This window comes from Cryptomeria japonica, chromosome 1 (assembly GCF_030272615.1).
Source record: "Cryptomeria japonica chromosome 1, Sugi_1.0, whole genome shotgun sequence".
Classification (NCBI taxonomy): Eukaryota; Viridiplantae; Streptophyta; class Pinopsida; order Cupressales; family Cupressaceae; genus Cryptomeria; species Cryptomeria japonica.
The window spans coordinates 712,115,067-712,140,127 of NC_081405.1; the positions used below are offsets into that span (position 1 = coordinate 712,115,067).

Below are 25,061 nucleotides of genomic sequence, written 5' to 3' on the forward strand. Positions count from 1 at the left end.
AAGCTCTTCAATGTAACCATACCTCCTTACTTTCTCTTCTATCTTCTCTTTTGTAGACATCTCAAGTACAATCTCTATAACATTCTCTTCATCCTCTTTTGCACTTAGTTGGATCACTTCTAATAGTACTTATATGTTTTCTTATCTTTTTTATTTCCCCATATTTTCATTGTCTCCAACCCGTCCAATCTCAAATGCATATCCATAATCATTTCAAGTATTCTATCTTTTTTGTGACTATTCCATAACATCCCACACAACTGGCCTCTTCAAGATAATGCTTCTTCTCTTTTTCAAAGACATCTTTTTCACTGCTGCAAAGCTCTACAATTTCTTGTAGAGACTCGCACATCATTTTTCAGTCATGCAACAATATTTTAACTTCTAGTTTGTTAGCCTTTTACAATTATAGGATGGTCTGCAAATAATTATCCACACTCACAACCACAATGGTTTCCTACGAGTTTAATATCCTCCTCAACCCTCTATAATTGTAAGAATTATCTTCACACTTGTAGCAAATCTTCATAGCCTTTGAGACATCCCTCACCACTACAAACCCTCACAACACAACTTCTACCTCAACACATTTCATTGAGCAAACTCTATTTTAACATTTCCTACATTTCATTAATATTTTTTTTCCTAACTTCTTTTCTTCTCCATACTCTTGTTATGATATCAATTGATGCAAACATGACCAAGGGGTCTAATTAAACCACCCAGCCATGCAACTAAAATAACACTATGAAACACATATTCATAAAACTAAGAACACCATTAAAATTTATTCTCGTTATCTTAAATCACAATAGGAACAAAAATTTATGTATTAACTTTGTAGCTTCTAAGAGTACAAAAACTTACATACTTGACAATATGAAATTTGGTTTTTAAATTAAATAAATAAATCTCTTTTAAAAAATTTCATCCTCCTCATTGAAAGTGAACACTATACACAAAGAGTTTTTTATAATCATATGGCTTTACATTTTATCTCGTTTTGCCATTTTTTTTGGTGTCTCTATCACTATCAAATGTTTTTAGAAATATATCATTTGAATCTACCTACTAATTGCCAAGTTTGGATACTGTATAAAGTCATATTTTATATCCATTAAACATCTATTTTAACTTGATGAAATATTCCCCATCATTTAAAATTGAGTACTAAAAATAAAAGCTTCCTAAATAGCAAGATGGTGCTACAAAACCTCTCCAAAAACTTGTTATATTTTCTATTTTAAATCTAGCAACTAAACACTTGTTAAGGCACCACCAAAATACATGTAGGTGGAATTTTATTTCTTTATTTAACAATTCTCAACACCTCTTTAAAAAAATGTAAATATTTAATTATTTTGTCATTTTATTCCTACATAGATGTTGTGACTTTGACAATCTCTATTAAAGATTAAAATTTTGCTTTATGCATATCTTTTTAATTGATTTTATTTTTTTCCTAAAATCTGGTCAATAGAGGTAGATTCACATCACAAAGCTCCCCATTAAATGATTTTTCTCTAGCATATATAAATATTCATAGTTAATTGTTTTAATAAATAAGATGATTAGAATAGAGAAAATTAAATTCTTCTAATCAATGAAGAGTCTAGTTATGAAAACTTCTCACATAAGGTAGACAGTAATCATAATTACCTCTAAAAAAGAATTTGGCTCCAAACTTCATGGATTCTCCAAAACAATTTTTTTCAAAGAACTGGCAAAATTGAAATTAAAGCTACAAATATTTTTGGGGGATACATGATTGACTATGAACTCAAATCCTCCTACCTTGAAATTAATGTCTATAAGAAAAAATAGCTCCCTATAAGAAAATAAAAGAGAGGCCACTGCCATTTTGATAGCAAAATGGGTGGCGCCACTCCTTGAGCAGCAAGCTTGTTTGGTGGGTTAGGACACACAACTTGGGTGGACTGTAGTAGTATGGTTGGGTTTCCTAGCTAGTAGAGGAAACATTTCCATTATATAATTCCAGTTGAGTGAGCAATAAACATAATGGTTGGTTGTGAATAGTTTTGCACACTACTTCCAAGGTGTCTTTCTAAGAGAATCAAGGGCTTTGGGCCCACACAAAGTCTTATATATTATACACATTAGATTATGCAAATATTATCCCAACTGTGTATGCTTTATGCAAATTGCTAACAAATATTGTGTAGACCTAATGAAAATCTCTAATGGCCAAATATGGTACATAATTCATACAATGAAAATTTATGCTATAAATAATATTTTTTTAGTTTTTTTAACATCTCAAAACTGGTAAAAATTTTTTACTCCAAAATACATAGTTTTTATGTGAAAATAGGTTTCTAAACTTTTCAGACTCAATTTTTCTGAAAAAACATCCAACAAGAACTCCTATTTGAGCAATTCCTATATTTGATAAGGGTTTTATAGTTTTGAAGCTTTAATATCATGTAAGAGTCATACACCAAATCAAACAATCAAGATCACTTGCAAAACTAAAAATAGCCTTCCACGAGTAAGTAGCAAGCAATTCATAGTAAATTATAGGATGGAAAATGATACAATGATGCATAATGTACGAGAGAGGCTTTTTTTATATAGGGAAGGTGACATGATAGGATAACACAATATCATGACAATTATCACAATCATATGTGTTAGAATATTTAATCTTTACTTAGCTTAGGTTTATTTGTATTTAGTTTAGGATATTCCTTTGGAATTCCTACATGTAATTTGTCCTCTAGTACATGTGTGAGGACAAGTCATTTCTTTTATTTTCCTTTATTAAGGAATATTAGATTTCCTCCATAAGAGGATGTGGACACATGGCACACACATTTTATGAATGGTGGCATTCATAGATTTGGGAGTTACTTTGTAACTCCTCTCCTCATCTCTATTTAAGAGATGTCTCCTCTCTCATTTCTTCTTAATGACAATATTGTAAAGAGCTTCTTGCTCTCTCTCTCTCTCTCTCATTTTAGGCATTGCCTCATTCATAATATCACAAGGGGTTTTTCTTTGCTTTTCCCCTTTCAAAAGTTCTTGTGCCTCCTTCTTCACATTTGGGTGATGCTCCAAGGTTTTTGCTTTTCTCTTGGTAACAATTACTTCATCATAAACTTTCTTGGATTTTATTTTCCTTTCCTTGCTCTTGTATTTCCTTTCATGGTATCAGAGGAGGTTTCTAATCCTTGTTTTAAGTTGACATTGATGAAGGTTACCATTCTGTGGAGTTCACCTTGTTGGAGGCATTCTTGAGAGGAGAAGAAGTTCTTTTTCTAATATTTTTTATTGTGCAGGTTTTGGTTTCAAATTTTAACTTTTTTTCAAACTTGTTAACAAGTTTGCCTGCAGGTTTAATCTTCTATTCTAGTTTTTTTAATTAAAAAAGGGCTTTGGAAGGCTTGCCGCCACAGTTCCTCCTTTCTAGTTTAAATTTGTGTCTTTGGAAGGCTTGCCGCCAAAGTTTCTTTCTTTTTTTTAGTGTGCATAGTTTGGAAGGTTTACTGCCAAACTTAGTCTCCTTAATCTATTTGGTCGGCTTGCTGCCAAAACTAATTTATTATTAAATTTCATTTCTGATTCACTTGCAGATTTTAACTTTTTTCTTGCTTACAACTATTCTGATTCAATTTGTTTGAATCTGCCATTCAGTCCTAACATCTTTATTTGCAGGTGTTATTGATAAATAAAAAGGATAATCTTTATTTAAACTTAAATTTGTTGAGGATTAAACTCAAACTTAAATTTGTTCTTCTTGTATGATTGTATCTATTTTTTTTTCAGTCATTGGACTGTGACTCTATTGCCCAATAGATAGGCACTGGTCTGGGACCATTCACCAATCTCAAACGTTTGAAACAAAACATAAGGCAATGTTCTCTAATCAAACTCTCTAACACAAACAGATTTCCGAATGATTAAAGTAATAATAAGTTCGACTTAAACAACAAAACTAACCCTAATCAAAATCGCTCCATTTTAATCAATCTTCCGGAATTTCCACCTCTCCTTCATCGATCTCCGCTTGCAAGTCCTTTGGGTCCTTGCCATCAACAGTGCAGCCAACCGACACACATGTCCCCAAAATCTCCTTAACAGTACCCGCGAGAGATTTTGCCATAGATTGGGGCTTCATTACCTTAGCAATTTCTATAACATCGTCCAGCGAGATGTTCCCGCTGTGTTTGTTGTAGTTTGCGTGAGTTTTCATTCTTAATCTGTTTTGTGTATAGGCTTTGTATCTCCTTCTCACATTCAATATAACAAGTTTGTATTCAGATCATTGAGTTTCTCACGAAGGCAACAGTTCTTCTGGTGATGAAGGCTTCCATTACTTCTAACACCCCTAATTCCTAAACCATGACCTTTTTCGAAACTTATAAACCAATAAATACTAAAACGAAAAGACTTTTTCAATATCTATTACAGATTACTTCAACCGTTCTTGTTGGGATGAAGCAAAATTTCCCCTGAAATTAAAATGCCCATATAAGGATTATACCAGAAACGTGATCATCCACGTTAACGGGAAAGGAATGCAATTTTCTGCACATATAGAATAGCTGGCAAATTAAATCTATTTAGATCATTGAGTTCCTCTGAAGTCATAATTTATTTGTAGTTTATAATGCGTTTGCACTAAGCATAACGCCTCTGTGGATTCTGTTTTGTTTACCTTACATGGTCTGTGTCTCTGTAACTCTCCCTGACCATTCATGTTTAACGTCACCTGTGCAAAGTATCTTAGTTGATCATCGTGGTGCAGTCTCTGCAAATCATTATAATCTGCAAATCATTATGTAACGTCATATTCCCTGCAAATCATTATAATCTGCATCAAGATTTCTGCACCGTATTATTGTGTAACGTCTCTGTAGTCTGTGCCATTTGCTCTTGTATTTAATATATACAAAAAGTTTTAGAAAGTTTATTAACTTTTTTTAAAAAAAAGTTTAAATAGTTTATATTAAAAGATTAATAACGTTAAAAAAATTAGTTATAAAGTTTTTTTTAAATTTAAAATAAATTAAAGTTTTTTGAATAAAGTTTTTCTAATAAAGCTTTTAATATAAAATAGTTTTATTTTGTTATTAAGATTTACAATTTGTTCAAATAAAATTTAAAAAAAAATCAATTTAAATTTGTTATTAAAGTTAGAATATAATTTTTCTTTGGTAAATATTTTTTTGTTTAAAAATTTGTTATTTAAGATTTGAATATAACATTTTTTTTACATAAATTTTGTTATAATTATTACTCAAATCTGGTTTATTTTTAAATCAAGGAGGTTAATTTTTATTTTTATTTTTTAATCAAAGGGGTAATTTTTTTTACAAACTATTATTTTGCTATCATGTCTACATTAATTCTGGAAATTAAATTAAATAGTTCCAATTATCATTCTTGGAAAACACATATCTCGTTTATTTTTCGTTTCAAACACCTTTTGGATGTTGCGACTGATAAAACCTTTGAACCCGCTACATCTGCTCCTCAAGCCGACCTAGATAGATGGAAGGCTCAAAATGAGGAAGCACTTGGTTTAATTGGTATTTCAATGGTTCCTGATTTGTATGTTTTAATTGGAAATTGTACAAAAGCGCATGAAGCTTGGGAAATTTTAAAAACAACTTATGATAGCTCAAATGAATCCCGAAAAATTCAACTTCAAGATCAACTTGAAGATCTAAGGTATACCGATTTTAAAACTATGGATGAATTCTTATTAAAGTTTGATTCTGTTAATAGTCAATTAATTGGTTTAGGAGTTACTCTTGCTGATTTACGTTTAATTCATCTTATTCTTAAAAAATGTCTTCCTCGTCAATTTCAACAATTTATTACGAATATTCATGCTCAACTTGCTATTCCTAGCTTAGCTGCTCAATTAACATATGATATTTTTCATAATTTATTGCGTCAAGAGGAAGCTAAATTAATTCAATTTGGTACTCTTAAAAGTAGTGAACATGCTTTTATGTCTAAAAATCAAAATCATAATAATTTTAGATCCAATAATAATAAACATAATCATAATCATAATAATAATCATAATAATAATCACAAATCTTCTAATTATCAATCTCATTCTAAATCCTATCATAACAATTCTCATAATAATAATCATAATAATACGTACAATAATCAAAGGAATAATTCTCAAACAAGACCCCATTGCACATATTGTGGGAAAGATGGACATATTACTAATAATTGTTTTAAGAAACAAAATGGTAAAAAGCCCATGAATCAAAATAATCAAAATAATCAACATAAACCTCATTATAAGAAAGGTAATAATAATGGTAATTCATCTCGTCGTGCATTTACATGTACTTATAATGTTTCTCAACCACTTGAGTGGATTATTGATTCTGGTGCATCTCAACATGTTACTTCTCATAAAGAATGTTTTGAATCTTTGCATCCCGATACTTCTAATATTCCTGTTCAATTAGCTAATAATCATAGTTGTAAAGTTGAAGCTATTGGTGATGTGAATGTTCCTAATGGGAAATTACATGATGTTCTTTATGTTCCTGAATTAAAATCAAATTTGATTTCAGTTCCTAAACTTTGTCAAGATTATAAGATTAACTTTTATAGGGGCATATGTTATATCATTGATCCAAACACTAATCATGTTATTGCTACTGCTAAAATGGATAGTGATAACTTATTCAAGTTCTATGAATTTGCTCCTCCAAAGTATTCTTTGCTTACTACTGTTGATTTTACTATATGGCATGAAAGACTTGGCCATCTCAATTCTGATTATATTTCATTGATGCAAAAAGCAAATATGGTTGATGGATTGCCTAGTATTGTTCCTTCTCAAATTGTTTGCAATGGTTGCATGAGTGGTAAGATGCATAGGGAACCCTTTCCTCATGGTCAATCTTGGAGGGCATATACTAAATTGCATCTAGTTCATAGTGATCTCTTGGGTCCCATGGAGAATCCCTCCATCCAAGGTTCAAGGTATGCACTTACCTTTGTTGATGATTTTTCAAGGAGAACATGGATATATTTCCTTCATAGTAAGGATCAAGTGCTTGATGTGTTTACTGAATTTCATATGTTTGTAGAAAGGCAATCTGGTTCTAAAATTAAGATTCTTCGTACTGACAATGGAAGAGAATATGTCAATAATGCATTTAATGCTTATTTGAAATCTTTTGGAATTAAACATGAGCTTACCGTTCCTTATACACCACAACAAAATGGTGTGGCAGAACGGAAGCATAGGACAATTGTTGAAATGGCTAGATGTTTATTGCATGCTAAAAATATGGATTACAAGTTTTGGGCTGAAGCTATGGCTTGTGCAACTTATTTAATTAATAGAACACCTACCAAAGCCTTAAAGGATAAAACTCCTGAAGAAGCTTGGTCTGGTAGAAAGCCTAATTTGCAAAATCTAAGAATTTTTGGTTCCATAGCTTATGTTCACAAACCTAAGGAGAAAAGAAAAAAATTAGATGCTAAATCTTCTCCTTTTATTTTTGTTGGTTATGATGAAAATACTAAAGGTTATAGAGTTTACAATCCTATTACTAACAAGGTAAAAGTTGCAAGAGATGTTTGTATTGTAGAAAAAGGCATTCATGATTGTTCTAAAGTGGAGGATGATGAACTTGGTCAAACCAAAGTTGTGCTTGTGGAGGACCAACCTCCTTCTCTTAACCCTACTCCTAATGCATCTCTTTCTATTCCTTCTAGTGATAGTGATGATGATAATAATAACTCTACTCCTCATGACTCTTCTTCTAGTGATGAATCCATTACTTCTAAAAGAAGACCTAAATGGTTTAAATCTTTAATTCAAGATAGTGATGAATACTTAGCTAGAATGGATAAACTTCAAGCTAGAAGAGTTAATTATTGTAATTATGCTTTAATGACTACTATTATGAATTCTAATGATCCTAAAACATTTGATCAAGCTAAAAATCAACCGCATTGGCAAAAAGCAATGAAGGAAGAATATGATACTCTAATTTCTAACAAAACTTGGGATTTAGTTCCCTTGCCTCATGGTAAAAATCTTGTTTCTTGCAAGTGGCTTTATAAAACTAAATTGAATGCTAATAATCAAGTTAGTAAATTTAAAGCTAGATTAGTTGCTAGAGGTTTTTCTCAAATTGAAGGCTTAGATTATACAGAAACTTTTGCTCCTGTTGCTAAAATGCCTACAATTAAACTTGTGCTTGCTTTAGCTTCTAGAATGAATTGGCCTATTCACCAAATGGATGTGAAAAGTTCTTTTCTTAATGGTGATTTACATGAGGAAATTTATATGTCTCAACCTCCTGGTTTTATTAAAGAAGGTAATGCACACTTAGTTTGTAAATTAAAGAAATCAATTTATGGATTAAAGCAATCTCCTAGGGAGTGGTATTCCAAGATTAATGAATTCTTTCTTTCTCAAGGCTTTATTAGAAGTAAAAATGACCCTAAATTGTATATTAAACATAGTGAAGATGATATTATAATTATTATCTTGTATGTAGATGATTTGATTCTTACTTCAAGTTCCAATACTTTGATTTTTGATATTAAGTTTCAACTTAATCAACAATTTCAAATGACTGATTTAGGTCTTTTACATTATTTCTTAGGAATGCAAATTTGGCAAACCTCTAAAGGAATTTTCTTATCTCAAAGTAAATATGCTCAAGATCTCATAGATAAGTTTAAAATGAATGATGCTCATCATGTTTCAATTCCTATTGAATTAGGCACTAAGTTAATGCTTGATATGCAAACTCCTCTTGTTGATCCTACTTTGTATAGACAATTAGTTGGAAGTTTAAATTATTTAACTCTTACTAGGCCAGATATTGCTTATAGTGTTGGTTTGGTTTCTAGATTCATGTCTAAACCTCAACAAACACACTTTAAAGTTGCTAAAAGAATTTTAAGATATATTAAAGCAACTATTAATGTAGGTTTGTTTTATGATGCAAATTCTGACTTTACTTTAAAAGGTTTTACTGATTCCGATCTAGGTGGAGATCCCAATGATGGGAAATCTACTTGTGGTTATTGTTTTTTTGTTGGTTCAGGAGCAATTTCTTGGAATATTAAAAAGCAACAATCTACCTCTCTTGGATCCACTGAAGCTGAGTACAAAGGATGCACTAATGCTTCCAAAGAAGTCTTGTGGCTTAGAAGACTACTTGAAGATTTGGGTCTACCTCAACACGAACCAACTCCATTGTGTTGTGACAACCAAAGTGCCATTGCCTTGGCTAAAAATCCAGTTTTCCATGCAAGGACAAAACATATTGCTCTCCAACACCACTTTATTAGAGAACAAATTGAGACAAGCAAGTTTCACTCCTCTATTGCAAGGGGGAAGACCAAGTTGCAGATATTTTGACCAAGCCACTTTGTAAAGAAAAATTCCAATTTCATTGTAAAAATCTTGGATTACAACCCATTGAAGGGTTTGATGTAAGCTCCCCAAGTAAAGCTTAAGGGGGGGTGTTAGAATATTTAATCTTTACTTAGCTTAGGTTTATTTGTATTTAGTTTAGGATATTCCTTTGGAATTCCTACATGTAATTTGTCCTCTAGTACATGTGTGAGGACAAGTCATTTCTTTTATTTTCCTTTATTAAGGAATATTAGATTTCCTCCATAAGAGGATGTGGACACATGGCACACACATTTTATGAATGGTGGCATTCATAGATTTGGGAGTTACTTTGTAACTCCTCTCCTCATCTCTATTTAAGAGATGTCTCCTCTCTCATTTCTTCTTAATGACAATATTGTAAAGAGCTTCTTGCTCTCTCTCTCTCTCTCTCATTTTAGGCATTGCCTCATTCATAATATCACAAGGGGTTTTTCTTTGCTTTTCCCCTTTCAAAAGTTCTTGTGCCTCCTTCTTCACATTTGGGTGATGCTCCAAGGTTTTTGCTTTTCTCTTGGTAACAATTACTTCATCATAAACTTTCTTGGATTTTATTTTCCTTTCCTTGCTCTTGTATTTCCTTTCAATATGAAATGTTTAAGTTTCTTAAGTAAACTTAATAAATATGAATATAACCTAAATAAAAACTAATTAGGTAATATACCCATTCATACCAACTATAAGAATATATTGTAGAATGACGAGAGAACATTCATTCTAGTTGTAACATATTTTATGTGATTAAAATATAACTATGGAAGCTTACTAGCATATTAGATATAATTTAATTTTTTTTAAATATATAATTTTTTATTTGAAAACTATAAATGTGTTCAAAATAGGGTATATAGAAAAATTTATACAATGAATGTAGAGGAGCATACATACCAACCAACCCCTGATGGGAGACATTGTGTATGGAGAATGCATCTTGATAAAAGAATGATGAATAACATGAATATATTTTTTTTTCTCAACTGCATTGAAAAATAATAAATAGTTCACTTTGTTGGAATTTTACATAATACAAATTTTAGTTATCATTAAATATTATTCTAATATTGAGTACTAATAATAATGTTTGATGGAAAAAAAATTTATGAAAAGAGAGTAATTTTGATTTATTTTTCTAAAAAGTAATAACTTAGGATTAGAACAAACATAGCTACATTTAAATTTGTATGTTATGTGTATTAAGGATAAAAAGGAATGTAAAATCCAACTCACACTTTTGTGGGGTTTTGGGAGGATTCTTGAATTCGTCTTCCCAATGCTTCCAAAAATGGATCTATAATTAACAATAATTTTCAAAATATATTATATTAGTTAGTATGAACATGTAAGAACATACATATAGTGCAATAATTATATCTATAGATAAACATATTTTTTATAATCTTGTCGACAAACATTTTGTAACTAAGGTATATCAACTAACCTTTATACTTCCTAAAAACATTGTTGAAATAGAAAGTATTATGTGGGTTATGGCCAACACGAAAACAAAAATATCCAGTTGATGCATGCCTTCTATGGATAAGAAAGGTTCCATTCCCTGCAATGTAGTTCACATTTACATGTTAAATTTATGTGTATATATTTACAAATAAATTCCATTTAATAGATCCATTTTTACTAAACTTTATAAATAACCATTTCTAAACACTAGATGTTAATTCTTCATTTCCCAAATCTATTATTTTTTCCTTTTGTCAATATCATTATTTTACATAAATAAACATCAATCACATAGATAGACTTAAATTATGTTGTATATATTGGGCATTTCATAAATAGTGTTCTCATGTGTTGAATAGCTAGAGTTATTCTTATGTTGACTACCACTTCAAATTATTTGGGATAAGATGTATTTTATGTATGTATTTATTTTTAAATATGATAGTAATTTTGAACTATCTTCATCATGGAGTTAACATACTCTTGTGGACTCTTTTCAAATTTGTTAAAATATTAATAAAATATATCTACATATTGAACTAGCATCTAAAATCAAGATAAAGATTAAATATTAAATGAAATGAAATATAAATATAAGTTTCATATTATTTCTATAAGGAGAGAGTTGCAAATTATCTAATCTAAAAAAAATTAGTAGCATTTCGATATGTAAACAAACTCTTCAAAAATAACAAAAATGTGAGATGAACAAAAGAGTAACCACGTGATAAAAATGAGTGAATTAGATACACCTTAAGAATTTATTTTGATAAAAACATAGTCTCTAAAGAACACACCCAATGTATCATTCAACTAAAATGTGTTACAATACAATATAAATAATTTGTTCTTTAATGTGATCAACACTCTTCAATCCTTAGGAAAAAATTGGTATAATAACCCTACATAAACTAAATACATCAACCTCCCTTAATACACAGGCTTAGGAGATCTAGAAAACCAACATAAGACAATATCATGGGCCCAAAAAATCACACCCAAATACTATGGTAAAAACTATTACAACCCACTACAAGAGAGTAGAATCTAAAATAAAATTAACTCCATTTCAAGCCAACTTTTGATATGTTGGAAGTCAAATTTATGTTGTCATTGATGTCAAACTTGTTGGTGGTCCGGATGTCTCTTTGGTTTAGATGTGGTCTAGTATTTTATCTTGTCTTTGATGTAAAACTTGTTGGTTCAGATATGGTCTGTTCAAGATACGATTTGTGCTATACAAACTACAATTGGTGATAGGTGAGCTATTATTATGTCATACAAGTATATGATGGTTTCTTTGTTTTGTTTTGTTGATTAAGAATGTTAGATATTGGTGTTGTTGTTGAGTTTGATTTGTGCCTTAGTTGAATTTTGTTATGGAACATGATCAAAGATGTATGATACTAATGTTGTTGTTGAGTTTGATTGGTGCCTCAATTAAATTTTGTTGTGGAAGATGATCAAAAGATGTACAATATCAATATATGCTACTTGGTGTTACTATTGAGTTTGATTGGTATCTTAGTTAAGGTTGTGCTATCATTTATGCTACAATAAGTTGGTGACTTATGTTTAGTGATATATTTGGCCTGGTGTTGAATTTTTTAGATGTTGTCTTTGTTTGGTAAAGATGATATTCTTCTTTAAGGACGTTTTCGAAAAGTCTATGTAGTAGAAGTTTCAATATGCAAGAAAGAGTACTTAATGCCCTAGTGAAAGATTTAGATTGTGAAGAGTATGGTGTGCACAATTGGATGTAATGTTAATGTTCTGTAAACAATGTACTATCAAGTTTGCAAGTCTTCCGGTTTCTTAGATGATGAGACTAGTTGTTGTTGTTGTTCTATGATAGCGAGTTTGCTTGTTATACTAGTCTAAAATCTGCTTGGTGGCTTCTAGATATGTGAATTTAGGTATTGCAATTTGGAGGAAATTCTTATTTGGTTCATGTAGTGTTCTAGTTCTAATATTTGGTGTTGCTTTCATTTCATATGTGAGTTATGTTGGTTTGTGCTTGGATTAGTCAGTTTTGTTGGGTCTCAGTGTGCCCTGATGATTTATCATGTCTCGATCATGCTTCCTAGTTTGGATATGCATTGGAGGTTAAGTTGGAATATAATTTTGGGTCTCACCATGGTGTGAGAAGATCCGCTTTAGGTAATTTGTATTGGAAGATATTTTTGGGCTGATTGATTGCTGAGTTTTCTTGTTTATCTACATGTTTTATGTGGGACCATCTTTGGAAGATGTTTTAGGGTATACAGAAAAACTGGATTCAACTTAAAAGGATGCATGGTGCTATTTTTTGGTCCCCTCTTTCTTCTAGAGTGGACCAAATTGGATTTTATGGGTTTAGATGGCTTTAGCTATGTAATTTTATGTACTTAGCTTTGGGATGACTTAGTTGAGATATTTAATGAATATCTTTGTATATAGAGATGAGAAAAGTTGTGTGTTGAATAGATAGATGTTTGGGAGGTATTAGCTTGATGCAAAGATGCAAACAAATTTGATTAGAAAACTATGTGACAGTTCATTGAGAAGAGCCTTAACAGTGTTTGGTAATAGAAATTAAGGTTAGATATATTAGCCATGATATTGGATGCTTGACACAAAGGTTCAAGGTCTACTTCATGATTACGAGATCCTCTTCATCTACAGTTCAGTTAGTCCTACTAGAGGAGAGTGTGTCTCTCTTGGCAAATTTTTGTATCTTGCCTTGAAGAAGTGATCTTTAGTTGTGCAATTCTTTTGTATATTTCCCTAAGGTTGTGCATCTTAGCTTGCAATTATAGAGTAGTGGGTTCCCTAGCATGTGGAATATTTATCAAAATCATTCATATCTATAATGTGAGTGTGATTCTCACTATGGTTTTTCCTTTCTTGGATTTTTTCACATAAATGTGGTATTCATGAGTTGATTGTGTTTTTTGCTTTTATGATCTCATTAAAGTAATATGTTAATTATGGATTGAAGTTTAATAGATAAAAAATAAAGTTGTGATAGAGATCCAAAATGATTCACCCCCCTCTCAATCCTGTTGTGTGTTCAACAACTAGTATAAGAGATTGACCCCTTCTTAAGAAGCTTAACCACTTAAGGGAAAACCAAAATGGTGTAAGATTTGAATTTCAAACCATCGAGGTTTGAAGGTACAAATTACTCTTATTGGAAAGGAATTTCACTTCGAGTCTCTATTAAAGGGAATATGGGAAATTATCAAGAATGACTATGTTTCCCCACATAATGGTCCTCTATAGACTTCAGATGACATCAAAGATTTTGAGAATAATACCAAGGCTAAAGTTGCTATTGTTTTGGATTAAGGCAAAAATAGGTTTTGAAGGGGCCTTGAAACCCTTTACATAGAAGATTCTAAAATGCTTAGAATCAAAGCATTAGAAGATCCAAAACAACACATGTTGCAAAAGATAGGACAAAACATAGAGCAGCCAAGAAACCAGCAAACGCCCAAATGGGTAGACAAAAAACCAACAAAAAACCAAAACACAAAACATAAAAACACAGAAAAAACAACACAATCACATGAGGCTCTTAAGGATCTCAGTGACCTAGGCCTCCAGCAGGCTCATATTGTCAGCAACCATACCCATCTCTTTGTAATCCACGCTCCGAGTCACAACTTTTTTCTTCATGTTGCCCCGGGTCCGCTTACAAGGGCCTTTATCATCCCAAGTCTTCTTATTATCATCACCAATGTTAATTAGAATTTTCTCCTATTGCACATTGTTAAGATTATTCATCATTGCTTTCATGGCATCTGTCATTTGTTTGACAATCTTGTGACTATTGGTCATAATTGTGATGAGAGTGGCTTGAATTCTCTTCCACATGGATGCGCCTATCCTCAAATATTTTTTTGCATCTAATCAATGCCCTCAATTTCTCTATTAATGTAGTCCACCATAGATTTATTTTCATCTTCCATCCATTGCTCATTACCTTTCTGATTATGTTGACTAGTGACCACATGAATAGCTTCCATCTTGCTACCCAAGGCCCTTTGGTTGAGTTTGACCTATTTAAGATCATGAAAGAGCCATTTAAATATGCTGAAAGTATCAATGGCATGGTCCCTAGCCATACCTAGAACATCGTTGTAGTCATCCCTCTTATCACTCAACTTTGTACTCTTTGCATGAAGGTCCTTGATGGCATTCTATAGAGACGGTGAAGGGAGCGATGAAGGGGGATTCTCAAGGTTTTGGTTGTCAGGCTTCATGCAATCCCTATTACCACCCATGGAGCCCTCATAAATCAACTTATTACCACTAGAAATAGGGTAATCTTCACCAATTGAGGTGGACGAAGAAGAAACAACCAAATTCTTTAACGCATTCTTACCCTTACCCAAAGAATATTTGCCCTTCAAGGAAATCTCATATTTGGCTTTTTTATGAGGGGGAGGAGAATCAACCTCAGAGTTTGATTTGGACTCCTCACTTCCCGACTCCCCAGTGCTAGTGTCATCCTTAGAAGATGTAGGGATATAATCAGACAAGGCAGGGAGGGCATGAAAATGGGAGTCAATAATCACAAGAAGCCTTCATGGAGATAGGGAACTTAACCAGTTTCTTTTTATGGTCCCTAAAATTATCCCTCAAGGAAGACACCAGATAAAAAGGAAGGGACACCTTGAAACCATGATGGAAGTGATTTAGAATCACAAAGTAATGTCCATAAACCCTAGTGAAATGACTATCAAGAGTGAAATATTCCATAATTACCTTGAGGAGTTCCACCTAGAATTCCTTGATGATAGAGATGTCATAGTAGCTCACCATTTTCTTCACCATCTTGGCCCTCTCCTCTTCATTTTTAGGGAAGTTTTGCATCACCATATCCATGTAGTTTTTGTCCCTATAATATTTCATCCCATCAGCTGAAAGGCTAGCTATCTGTGCAATCAAACTCTCATCAATAAGCACCTTGCACCCATGTAGAGTGATAGTGCCATCTTTCCAATGCTTCTCAAAATAGGCCATCATATCCTTATTTATCCCCTTTAACCTCTTAATATAGATGGTGACACCCCTTTTCTCTAGGAGCCTTCATAATTTTGTATCCTTCTTGAGCTATACACAGCTTGGAGGTACAATTATCTTCCTAGCCCCACCTATTCTTCTCTTCACTTTATGATTGAAGAAACTCACGACTTTTAGATTGAGAAAGAAAGCCCAAATGAGGCCAATATCGACCCACAAAGCATGCAAATTAAATCTCTAATAATGACACTGACCTCTAGAAACACATGCCATATGCAAGAAGGGGCCGATCTTTCAAGATACATATCTAGTAATGATGGCAAGAGTAATCTTAAATTTAGTTGTCTCGACTTATATCATGAAGAGAAAGCATATAGAGTCCAATGTTAAACTTATCCTCATTGGTCCAACTCACTTGACCAGTACTTCTCACTCCCTTATTAGATAAGTAGTCAGCGACATAGTTGGACTACCTAAAAATATGGGATATGAAGCATTGATCAAAAGAGTTAATGATTGACCTAGCCTTATTAATCTAGACTTCAATATTCCAAGGGGCTTCAATATACCATTAAGATAGTTAATAATATTTTTAGAATCACCCTCCACCCACACAAGCTTATAGTTATATTTTCTAGCTAAGTTGAGTCCTTGGTATGCTACTATGGCTTCAACAAGGTAGTTAGTCTGAATTCCCAAGGGAAGCACCACCACTGAAACAAGCTTGCCATTATGATCTAACAACATTCCCCCATATCCTGTTGGCCCTGGGTTACCTTTGGTCGCCCCATCAAAATTAATTTTGGCCCAACCCTGAGATGGTATTATCCAACCCTAGCTAGTTCTATTTTTAGAATTGGGCTTTAAATTCAAGGCCACATCAACATGAATTTCCCAAGCCCTTGCAACCCTAGACTCATAGTCACTGCAAACCACATTGCTATGGGAGCTCGGTCTGGGACATAGAATAGAAAGATTATCATTAATGACCCTATTAATTTTTCTGAAGACAATGTCCAGCTGGAAATATACTTCCCTGAAAATATGATTATTTTGCTCCTTCCATATACCCCATGCCACATGGGGAAATACAAAGGACCCCAAATTTTGTAATGTGTGGTTCTTAGTAGGCTCCTTCTGATAAAAAATGAGCTCTTTAACCAAACTAGGAAAAACCCAATATAGATCCCATCGTTGGAGCACTCGATTCCATATATCAACCACAAAGGAGAAATGCAAGAAGAGATGATAAAAAAACTCAACTTCCTTCAAGAAAAGATAGCATCTGTTAGGTATAGAAAAACCCCTTTTACAGAGATTATCTATGGTTAGGATTTTGTTCAGGAAAAGGAGCCAAAAAAACATATTGATTTTAGGAATCAAATTTTTAATCCAGACTTTGGACCAATAGGAAACAAGAGGATTCAAATGATAAGCAACCGAAGCAACTGAAAATTTACCATTTGATGAAGACCTCCAAATCAACTCATCTTCAAAGTTAAAATTCTTCAAAGTAAAAGAGTTCAAATTAGATTGCAACAATCCTAGGGTAGGACTAATAATAGAGAGATCTACCCAATTACTGCCAACCCAGTAGTCAACCACCTTCAACCCAAAGGAAGAAACATAAGCATCTCTAAAAGCTCCAATCACAAGGTCAGAGGCCAATGATTTTTTACCAATCCAACAACCATCCCAAAAGAGGATGCTCCGGCCATTCCCTAGCTTCCAACAGGTCCTGCTGAGAGCAACATCCCTGACCTTAATGATATTATTCCAAAGATAAGAACCCATAGGGAGATGAGGAGAATTAAGGAAATCCTAAAAAATTCTGAATATTAGAAAGATACTTATTGTACCACAGGGTGTTCCATTCCCACCTGCATCCATAAGTTCTCCAAACTTGTTTAGCAAGGAGAGCAGAGCTAAAAGATTTGATGCTCCTAAGCCCCAATCCACCTTGTTTCCTTGGTCTACAAACATTATCCCACGCCACCAGAGGGATTCTATTCTGATCCTCCACACCCAACCACATCAATCTTTTTTGAATTTTCTTAATCACCTCAGCATACTTTGAAGGAATATTGAATATACTAAGGGCATACACAAGTAGATTCTGAAGAGTGGACTTTAAAAGTTGGACTTTCCCCCTGACTTAAAAGTGCACCCTTCCACCCAGCCAACTTCCTATTGAAATGATCAATCAGAGAAAGCCAGAAAGAATCAGGCAGTTTAGACCCCAGAGGAAGACCTAGATATGTGGAGAGGAGAACACCAACTGAGCATCTGAGAATTTCAGCAATCTTCTTATGTCTTGCATCATAAGTGTTGAAGAAAAAATAAAACTTTTAGCTCTATTAACCTTCTGCCCTAAAGCTCTTTCATAAAGATTTAAAATTGACTTTGAACCTTTGGCTTCTCCAACAAATGAACTCCCCATCAGAATAGTATCATCAACAAATTGTTGATGAGAGCATATCAAGCTAGCCGAAGAAGGTTTCAATCCTCTCAAAATACCATCCACAACTTGTTTCTAGATAAACCTGCCCAAGATCTCTACCATAATAGTGAAAAAAATAGGAGAAATAGGATCTCCCTGCCTTAAGCCCTGAGAGGTTTTGAAGAAGTGGGAAGGAAAACCATTGACAATGACCACTATAGAAACAATGGAGATAAGTTTCCAAATATGACAAATAACCCTATCAGAAAAGCCAAAAGCAACAAGGATTTTCTTTGGGAAATCCCAATCCACCCTATCATAAGCCTTAGTAATGTTCAACTTAAGAAAGAATCCTTGAGCATTAGACATGGTCAAGGAGTGAGAGATCTCATGAATAGTGATGATGGAATCCAAGATTCGTCTCCCCAAAATGAAACCATTATGTTGAGGCGCAATCAAAAAGGGTAGGATCCTTAACAACCTAGAAGTCAAGACCTTAGAGATGATTTTATAAAAGGAATTGCATAGACTAATAGGCCTAAAAGAATCCAATGAGTTATCCCCCTACTTTTTTGAAATGAGGACAATAAAGGTGGCATTAAGTTCCTTAAGTAAAGATCTGGCTCCAAAGAATTCTTTGACAACACTAGAAACATCACCCTCAATAATATCCCAAAAGGTCTATAAGAAAAACATTGGGAAAGCTTTGTTACCATCAAAGGAGAAGATGACTTTCTTAATTTCCTCATTAGGGGGGATAGCAGCCAACATCCTATTCTGATCAGCAAACAAAACCCTCAGAATGGACTCCACTAAAGAATTAAGGGCTTCCAGATCCAGCATAGAATCAGCCATGAGAAGCCTCTCAAAAAAGTCAACAACACCTTCGATAATCTTGTCTTCACGCTCCAATTTAATACCATTACTAAGAATATGATCAATTCTATTAGCTGCTCTATGTTTAAGAGTGGTGATATGAAAGAATATAGTATTTATGTCTCTAGCATTGAGCCATAATGATCTCGATCTCTGCCTCTTGAAAATTCCTCTATTGAAATAATACTATTATATTTCGAAAGAATGTCACTCTCTCTAGAAAAATTATCACCAAAATAGCCTTCTTTTTGGATTTTTTCTTGGATAATGTTGAGATCCGCCTGAAGGGCAGATTTTATCATGAAAATGTCTCCAAACATCTCCTTATTCCATTTTCTAACCCTCTCCTTCATAATTCTAATCTTTTTGGCCACACAAAATAGTGTTGTACCATGAACTTTAACATCCCACCAATCCTTCACACAACTATGAAAACTAGAATGAGAAAGCCACATCTTTTTAAACCTAAATGAGAACCTTCTTCTACCTCCTTTAAGTTCAGTAGTAAAACTTATAGGAAAATTGTCAAATCCAACTCTGGACATATATTTTAAAGAACAATAATAGAGATGCAACCAATCTATAGAAAGAAGGGTATGATCCAATCTGACTTGAATAAGCTCATCCCCCACCCTTCTATTTGTCCAAGTATATGTAGCTCTTGAAAGATCTAGATCAATGAGACGCTGGTCATTAATGAAGTTAGCCAGATCCTATTTGCTATCCATCTGGATTTGGGATCCTCCAAACTTTTCATATTCTTGAAGAGGAGTATTAAAATCCCCCATGATAAGCCAAGAAGTATTAGAGTGGTTTCTTTAGAAAGAAGAAAGACTCGCCCAAAATCTCCTTGTAGAAACCTTATTATTTGGCACACAGATATTAGATAAAATCCAAGAAAAACCATCTCTAGTGTGCTTAAACAAAGTGGCAACATGGTTATCGTCATCACAAAGAGGGATACCTTGAATAAAATGAGACTTTCATAGGGTAACAACACCCCCAAAGGCACCATCAGAATTACTACCTTGAGATTCACAAAACTTGAAAAACTTAAGTTTTTCAACCCTTTCCTTTGGGATATTGTTTCCTAAATAAGAAGAATATCCGACCTGTGATCCCTAGCAAAATTCTACATTATATCTTGTTTAAGGCAAATATTAAGCCCCCTTATATTCCATGAAAGCATTTTCATTTCTTACTAGGAGAGTTAAATAGACTTTCATGGATTGTCTTCTGCGGCCCATCAAGAATGTTATGCAATCATTTCATTTCTCTTTGCCACCTGTTAGCTCTTCGACCCACAATACACTTTTAGCCTATTGCAAGTAGAAACACCAGATCCAGTCTTTTGTTGCATTCTCTTCTTCTTATTTTCCACTTTTGTGTAGGACATGTCTTCATCAAACTCAATCTCATCAAGGCTAATATTCTCTTTCACGTCTCTACCCATCTCATCCTTGGAAGATTGCACAGTTTCCAGAATGATAATGTTCTGGTCCAAGGCTAAAATAGTACCATTAGAGATCTGGGAGGGAGAGAGCTCAAGAGTAGATGTATTCAGGAACCCTAAATTCAAGCATCCAAAAGAAGAACCTAGAACAAGAGAGGATTGACAATCCTTAAAGGTGCTAAAGGGGCCATTTTATGCAGCCTCAAAGTCTAGCCTTCTATTGCTTGGTGAGATATATCGAGAACCAACATCATGGGATATGATTAGCTCTCCATCCTCAATATCATCCCTCTTTTCCTTTGCATCATTATCAACCATATTAGAACTTCTGACCCTAATACTATTATCATCCTTTTTCTACTCAGGAACATCCTCTTCGGGAGTGATCACAACTTGGTCCTTCTCTTTAGATTTACCCCTCAAACTATTGTCAACTATTTCCTGCTCGAGAACCTCCTCTTGAGGTTCAATCACATCCTAGTCCTTCTCTTTGGAACCACCCTTCTTCCCTTCTTGTTATTCCTTAGCATAAATAGAGGAAACCTCTAACACCTTGTTCACATCCTGATTTCCCTATCCCTCAGCTACTTTCAGCTTAGGCTTCCATACCCGAGGGCCATTAGTTCTGGTGACATAATTCTTGTTGTTCTGAGGGCATTTCTTCACCCAATGTCCTACCTTTTTGCACACAAAGTAGACAAATGATAGCGATTCATATTCAATGGCCTAGAAAAATGACCCCAACTTGAAAACAAGCTCAACCAAGGTGGGAAGGTCCTTGGATCGAATGATCCCCACACATATGCGAGCATAAACCATTCTTTTCCTAACTGCAATCATAGGATCAATTGAGAAGAGATCACCAAAACCTTCAGCAATACCCTTAATGATATCCTCATGCCAATATTATAGAGAAAGCCCTGGAAGCCTAACCCACATCGGCACAACTTAGAAGAAAGCATCAGACATATCCATATTTGGAGTCCACTTTTTTAGGGTGAGAGAAGACCTCCCAAGGACCCATAGGACCCCATAGATAATTGTTGGGATATCCTTAGCACAAGATAAATCAAAGGAGAAAAACCCCTCAAGAGAGCAGAAACTTCAACTTGTCCTTTCAATTTCCATCTCTTACTAACAAAAACCCTAACCGAGTCGATGTTAGGTCTCGGTCCAAAAAACATACCAACAAGGGATAGCTCCATAAAATCAATGTTATGGTTAATCACTTGATCCAGAATCGAAAGAGCTAACTTCTTGCTATCCCTATTAGATATTACAGATATAGGAGGGAAGGAAGACTTTCCAGTCAGTTTGACCGCAAACAAGGAATTCCATTGATTACCTGTGACACTCGTAAGAAAAGCATGCTCCATAACACCCATGATCGGTTGATCAGACCAAGGAACTCATGAATTAACTTTGTCACATGGATGATTTACAAAAGAAACCGCCTTAGGGGCCCCATCACTTGGGTCCACCTAAAACCCCATTTTCGGGTCCCCACCATCTTCAGAATCAGCCTCCCCCAACTTGTCTACATTGCTAGCTAGTTTAGGGGTGTTTGCTCCTAGTTGACCCTAGGGAGAACTAGTACCAGTTGAGAATCCTGTTGAAACCCTCCTGCCACCATCATGAAGCCCTTGCTCCATCGCTTCCCAATTTTTTTTTGCTAAAGTCACTATTGTTAGTTGCTTAAGTGATGAAGTATTTAGCAGGTTTGTGGGATTGAAGATAGCTAAAGAAATCTAGGACAAGCTAAGAAGTGTATATGAACGTGATTTGAAGTCATAGAAAGCTAAATTGACAAATCTAAATCAAAAATTTGAGAACCTAAGTACGTCTAATGATGAGCTCATTTAAAACTATAGGGTTGTAAATTCTATCAAAGGTGCTGGTGAAAAAAATAGAAGAAAGTGATGTTGTGAGAAAAGTGTTGCGGACACTGCCTAAATCCTATGAGCTCAAGAGGTTCTCTATTGAGAAAAATAATTATCTGGATGAGTACACTTTGGATGAACTTCTTGGTTTACTACCTGCTTTTGAGATTTTTGAACTAGATGATATAAAAAAGGAGAGGATAAAAGATTGGTCTTCAATGTTTCAAAGAAGCCCGTAGATGAACCACTAGATGAGCTTGAAGAAAACTTTGTAAGAAGACTAAGAAGAGGAAATAAAAAGTATAAAGGTATGTTACCTATGAAATTATTTAATTGTGGTAGAATTGGTAATTATGATTCTAGATGTATGTATAAGAAATACTACAAAACATCTGTTGATGATGAAAGGGAGGATAGATACAAAAGTAGTGACATACATAAGAAGATAGATGACAAAGAAAGGGGAAAACAATGTTTTTGTTCAGTAGAGACACATTTATTTGAAGATGAAGATGGTGATGATTCAAACGAATGATTCATGTTCCTTGAAATAAAAGAGGAGTATAAAGAATGGTTCGAAAGACTAAAAACTATGAAGAATGGTGGAAACCTTGTGAAAGAAATGACTATTTGCATGCTAAAGTTAAACCAAAAGCCTGGATTATTCACATTAGTTGCTCAAATCATATGAAAGGTGATAAAGAGAAGTTCATTAAAATTGAGAAGTATGTTGGTGGATTGGTGAAATTTGGAGGAGAGGAAGTTGTCCCCATTTGTGGAAAAGAATGTATTACAATTGATGGTAATCATAATACTGATGATGTTTACTATGTCAAAGGTCCGAGACATGATTTGTTAAGTGTAAGTTTGATGTGCAATAAAGTTTATGAGGACACATTTAAAGAGTCTAGATGTGAAATCAGAAAAGGAGGTACATGGAAGTTAGTTATAGAAGATATGAGAACATATGAAAATGTCTATTATGTGAAAGATAATAGTGGAAGCAACTGTTTGATATATTAAGTTAGAGAGAGTGGAATCGGACTAAAACTACACCTAAATTTGTAAATGAAGTCATTCTTGTTGCTTCAGAAAGAAAGAAATCTCCAAAGGTTAAAAGTTGGTTGAAGAGGATTTGAATCAGATACAGGAAAGTACTTAACATTAAAACATGCATATGAAGCGGTAAATAAGAGGGAGATAGAAATATTGAGCAGGATGAGTAAAGATGATAAAGAAAAAGAAAAGATAAAGAATAAATAAAATCAAGATGAACTTACTATGATCTGATACAAAAATAATTTTAGGAGGTATTCTATTCAAACCAGGTACTCATCATCTTTCAATGGTAACTGTTTTGCATGCAATAAATTTGGAAATAAAATAAGTGAGTGCGAAAATCAGAAGGTATTACATTCTTCAATATAAGATGTTATTCTTGTAAAATGTTTTCTCGTAAAGCTAATGTATACTGAAATAGAATAATAAGGAAGGAAAACATGAATGCAAGGTATGGTAGGAATGTTCAGTTTTTAAGGGATATTGCTATACTTGTAGCATGTATGAGCACAAGGCCGTTGAGTGTTTAATAGAAGATTCAAAATGACTGGTAATGGCAAGATGAATGGAAGTAAACCACAACAAGGTTCAATATTCTATAACTACAACAAGATTGGACATATTATAAATTATTACAGAGAAATGAATGAGAAGTCTAGTGATTTGGAAAACAAGATTGATCTTGAAGAGAAGTTGAAGATACCGTGGATGAAGAAATTAGATGAAGATATGATTATGAATGGATCCACGCCCTTAGTTAGTGTTGTTTCTTTAGGGAACTAAAATCAACATTGTCTCTGGAGGGAGATCTACTTGAAAATCTCATGAAACCCCCTCAAGGATTTGGATGCTAAATTATCTTCAACATAAGATGACTGATAAAGAATGCTTAATGTGAGTTGTAGATGGTACGTAATTTAGTGTCATTATCTACTGTTGAAGTAGAATTTAGTGGCAGTTTCTTATAGTACTTGTATCATGAGATGAAGAATTATGCAGGAGACTCAAAGCTTATTATTTTTCTCCTAGATTGGTGTGTTGCTTGATCTCAACGGGAGTAGTATAGTATATGTCTTTATTAGTTTCAATAAAGTGGTTGCAAATGAGAGTTTTCCCTATCAGGGGGAGTATTACATGTATAAAAGAAAAAGAATGTGCCAAGATAAAAAGGTTGAAGGGAATATTACAAAGGGGGAGAGAATTCTTAAGGAATGTGGCTATTTTAAGACATGTGCCCTTTGTCCTTGATGTCAAAGGGGGAGATATTTTTGTAGAAGATGATACAAGTGTTGCCATCAATGACAAAGTGGGAGATTGTTGGAATTTCAAGTTATGTTGTCATTGATGTCAAACTTGTCAGTGGTTTGGATGTCTCTTTGGTTTGGATATGGTATGGTCTTTTATCTTGTATTTGATGTCAAACTTGTTGATCTAGATATGGTCTATTCTATATACAATCTT

General features: G+C 33.7%; 1 protein-coding gene across 1 annotated transcript in view; it reads right to left on the bottom strand.

The window, feature by feature from the left end:
* Positions 1-4,524: 4,524 nt before the first annotated feature.
* Positions 4,525-25,061, bottom strand: part of LOC131050391 (MLO-like protein 13) — a 151,935-nt gene continuing 131,398 nt past the window's right edge. The window contains exons 4-8 of the mRNA XM_059211996.1: positions 10,863-10,979; positions 10,652-10,712; positions 10,288-10,401; positions 4,679-4,788; positions 4,525-4,548 (exon numbers count right to left, since the gene is read on the bottom strand). Coding sequence (XP_059067979.1) covers positions 4,525-4,548; positions 4,679-4,788; positions 10,288-10,401; positions 10,652-10,712; positions 10,863-10,979 — 426 coding nt within the window. The remainder of the gene's footprint in view (positions 4,549-4,678; positions 4,789-10,287; positions 10,402-10,651; positions 10,713-10,862; positions 10,980-25,061) is intronic.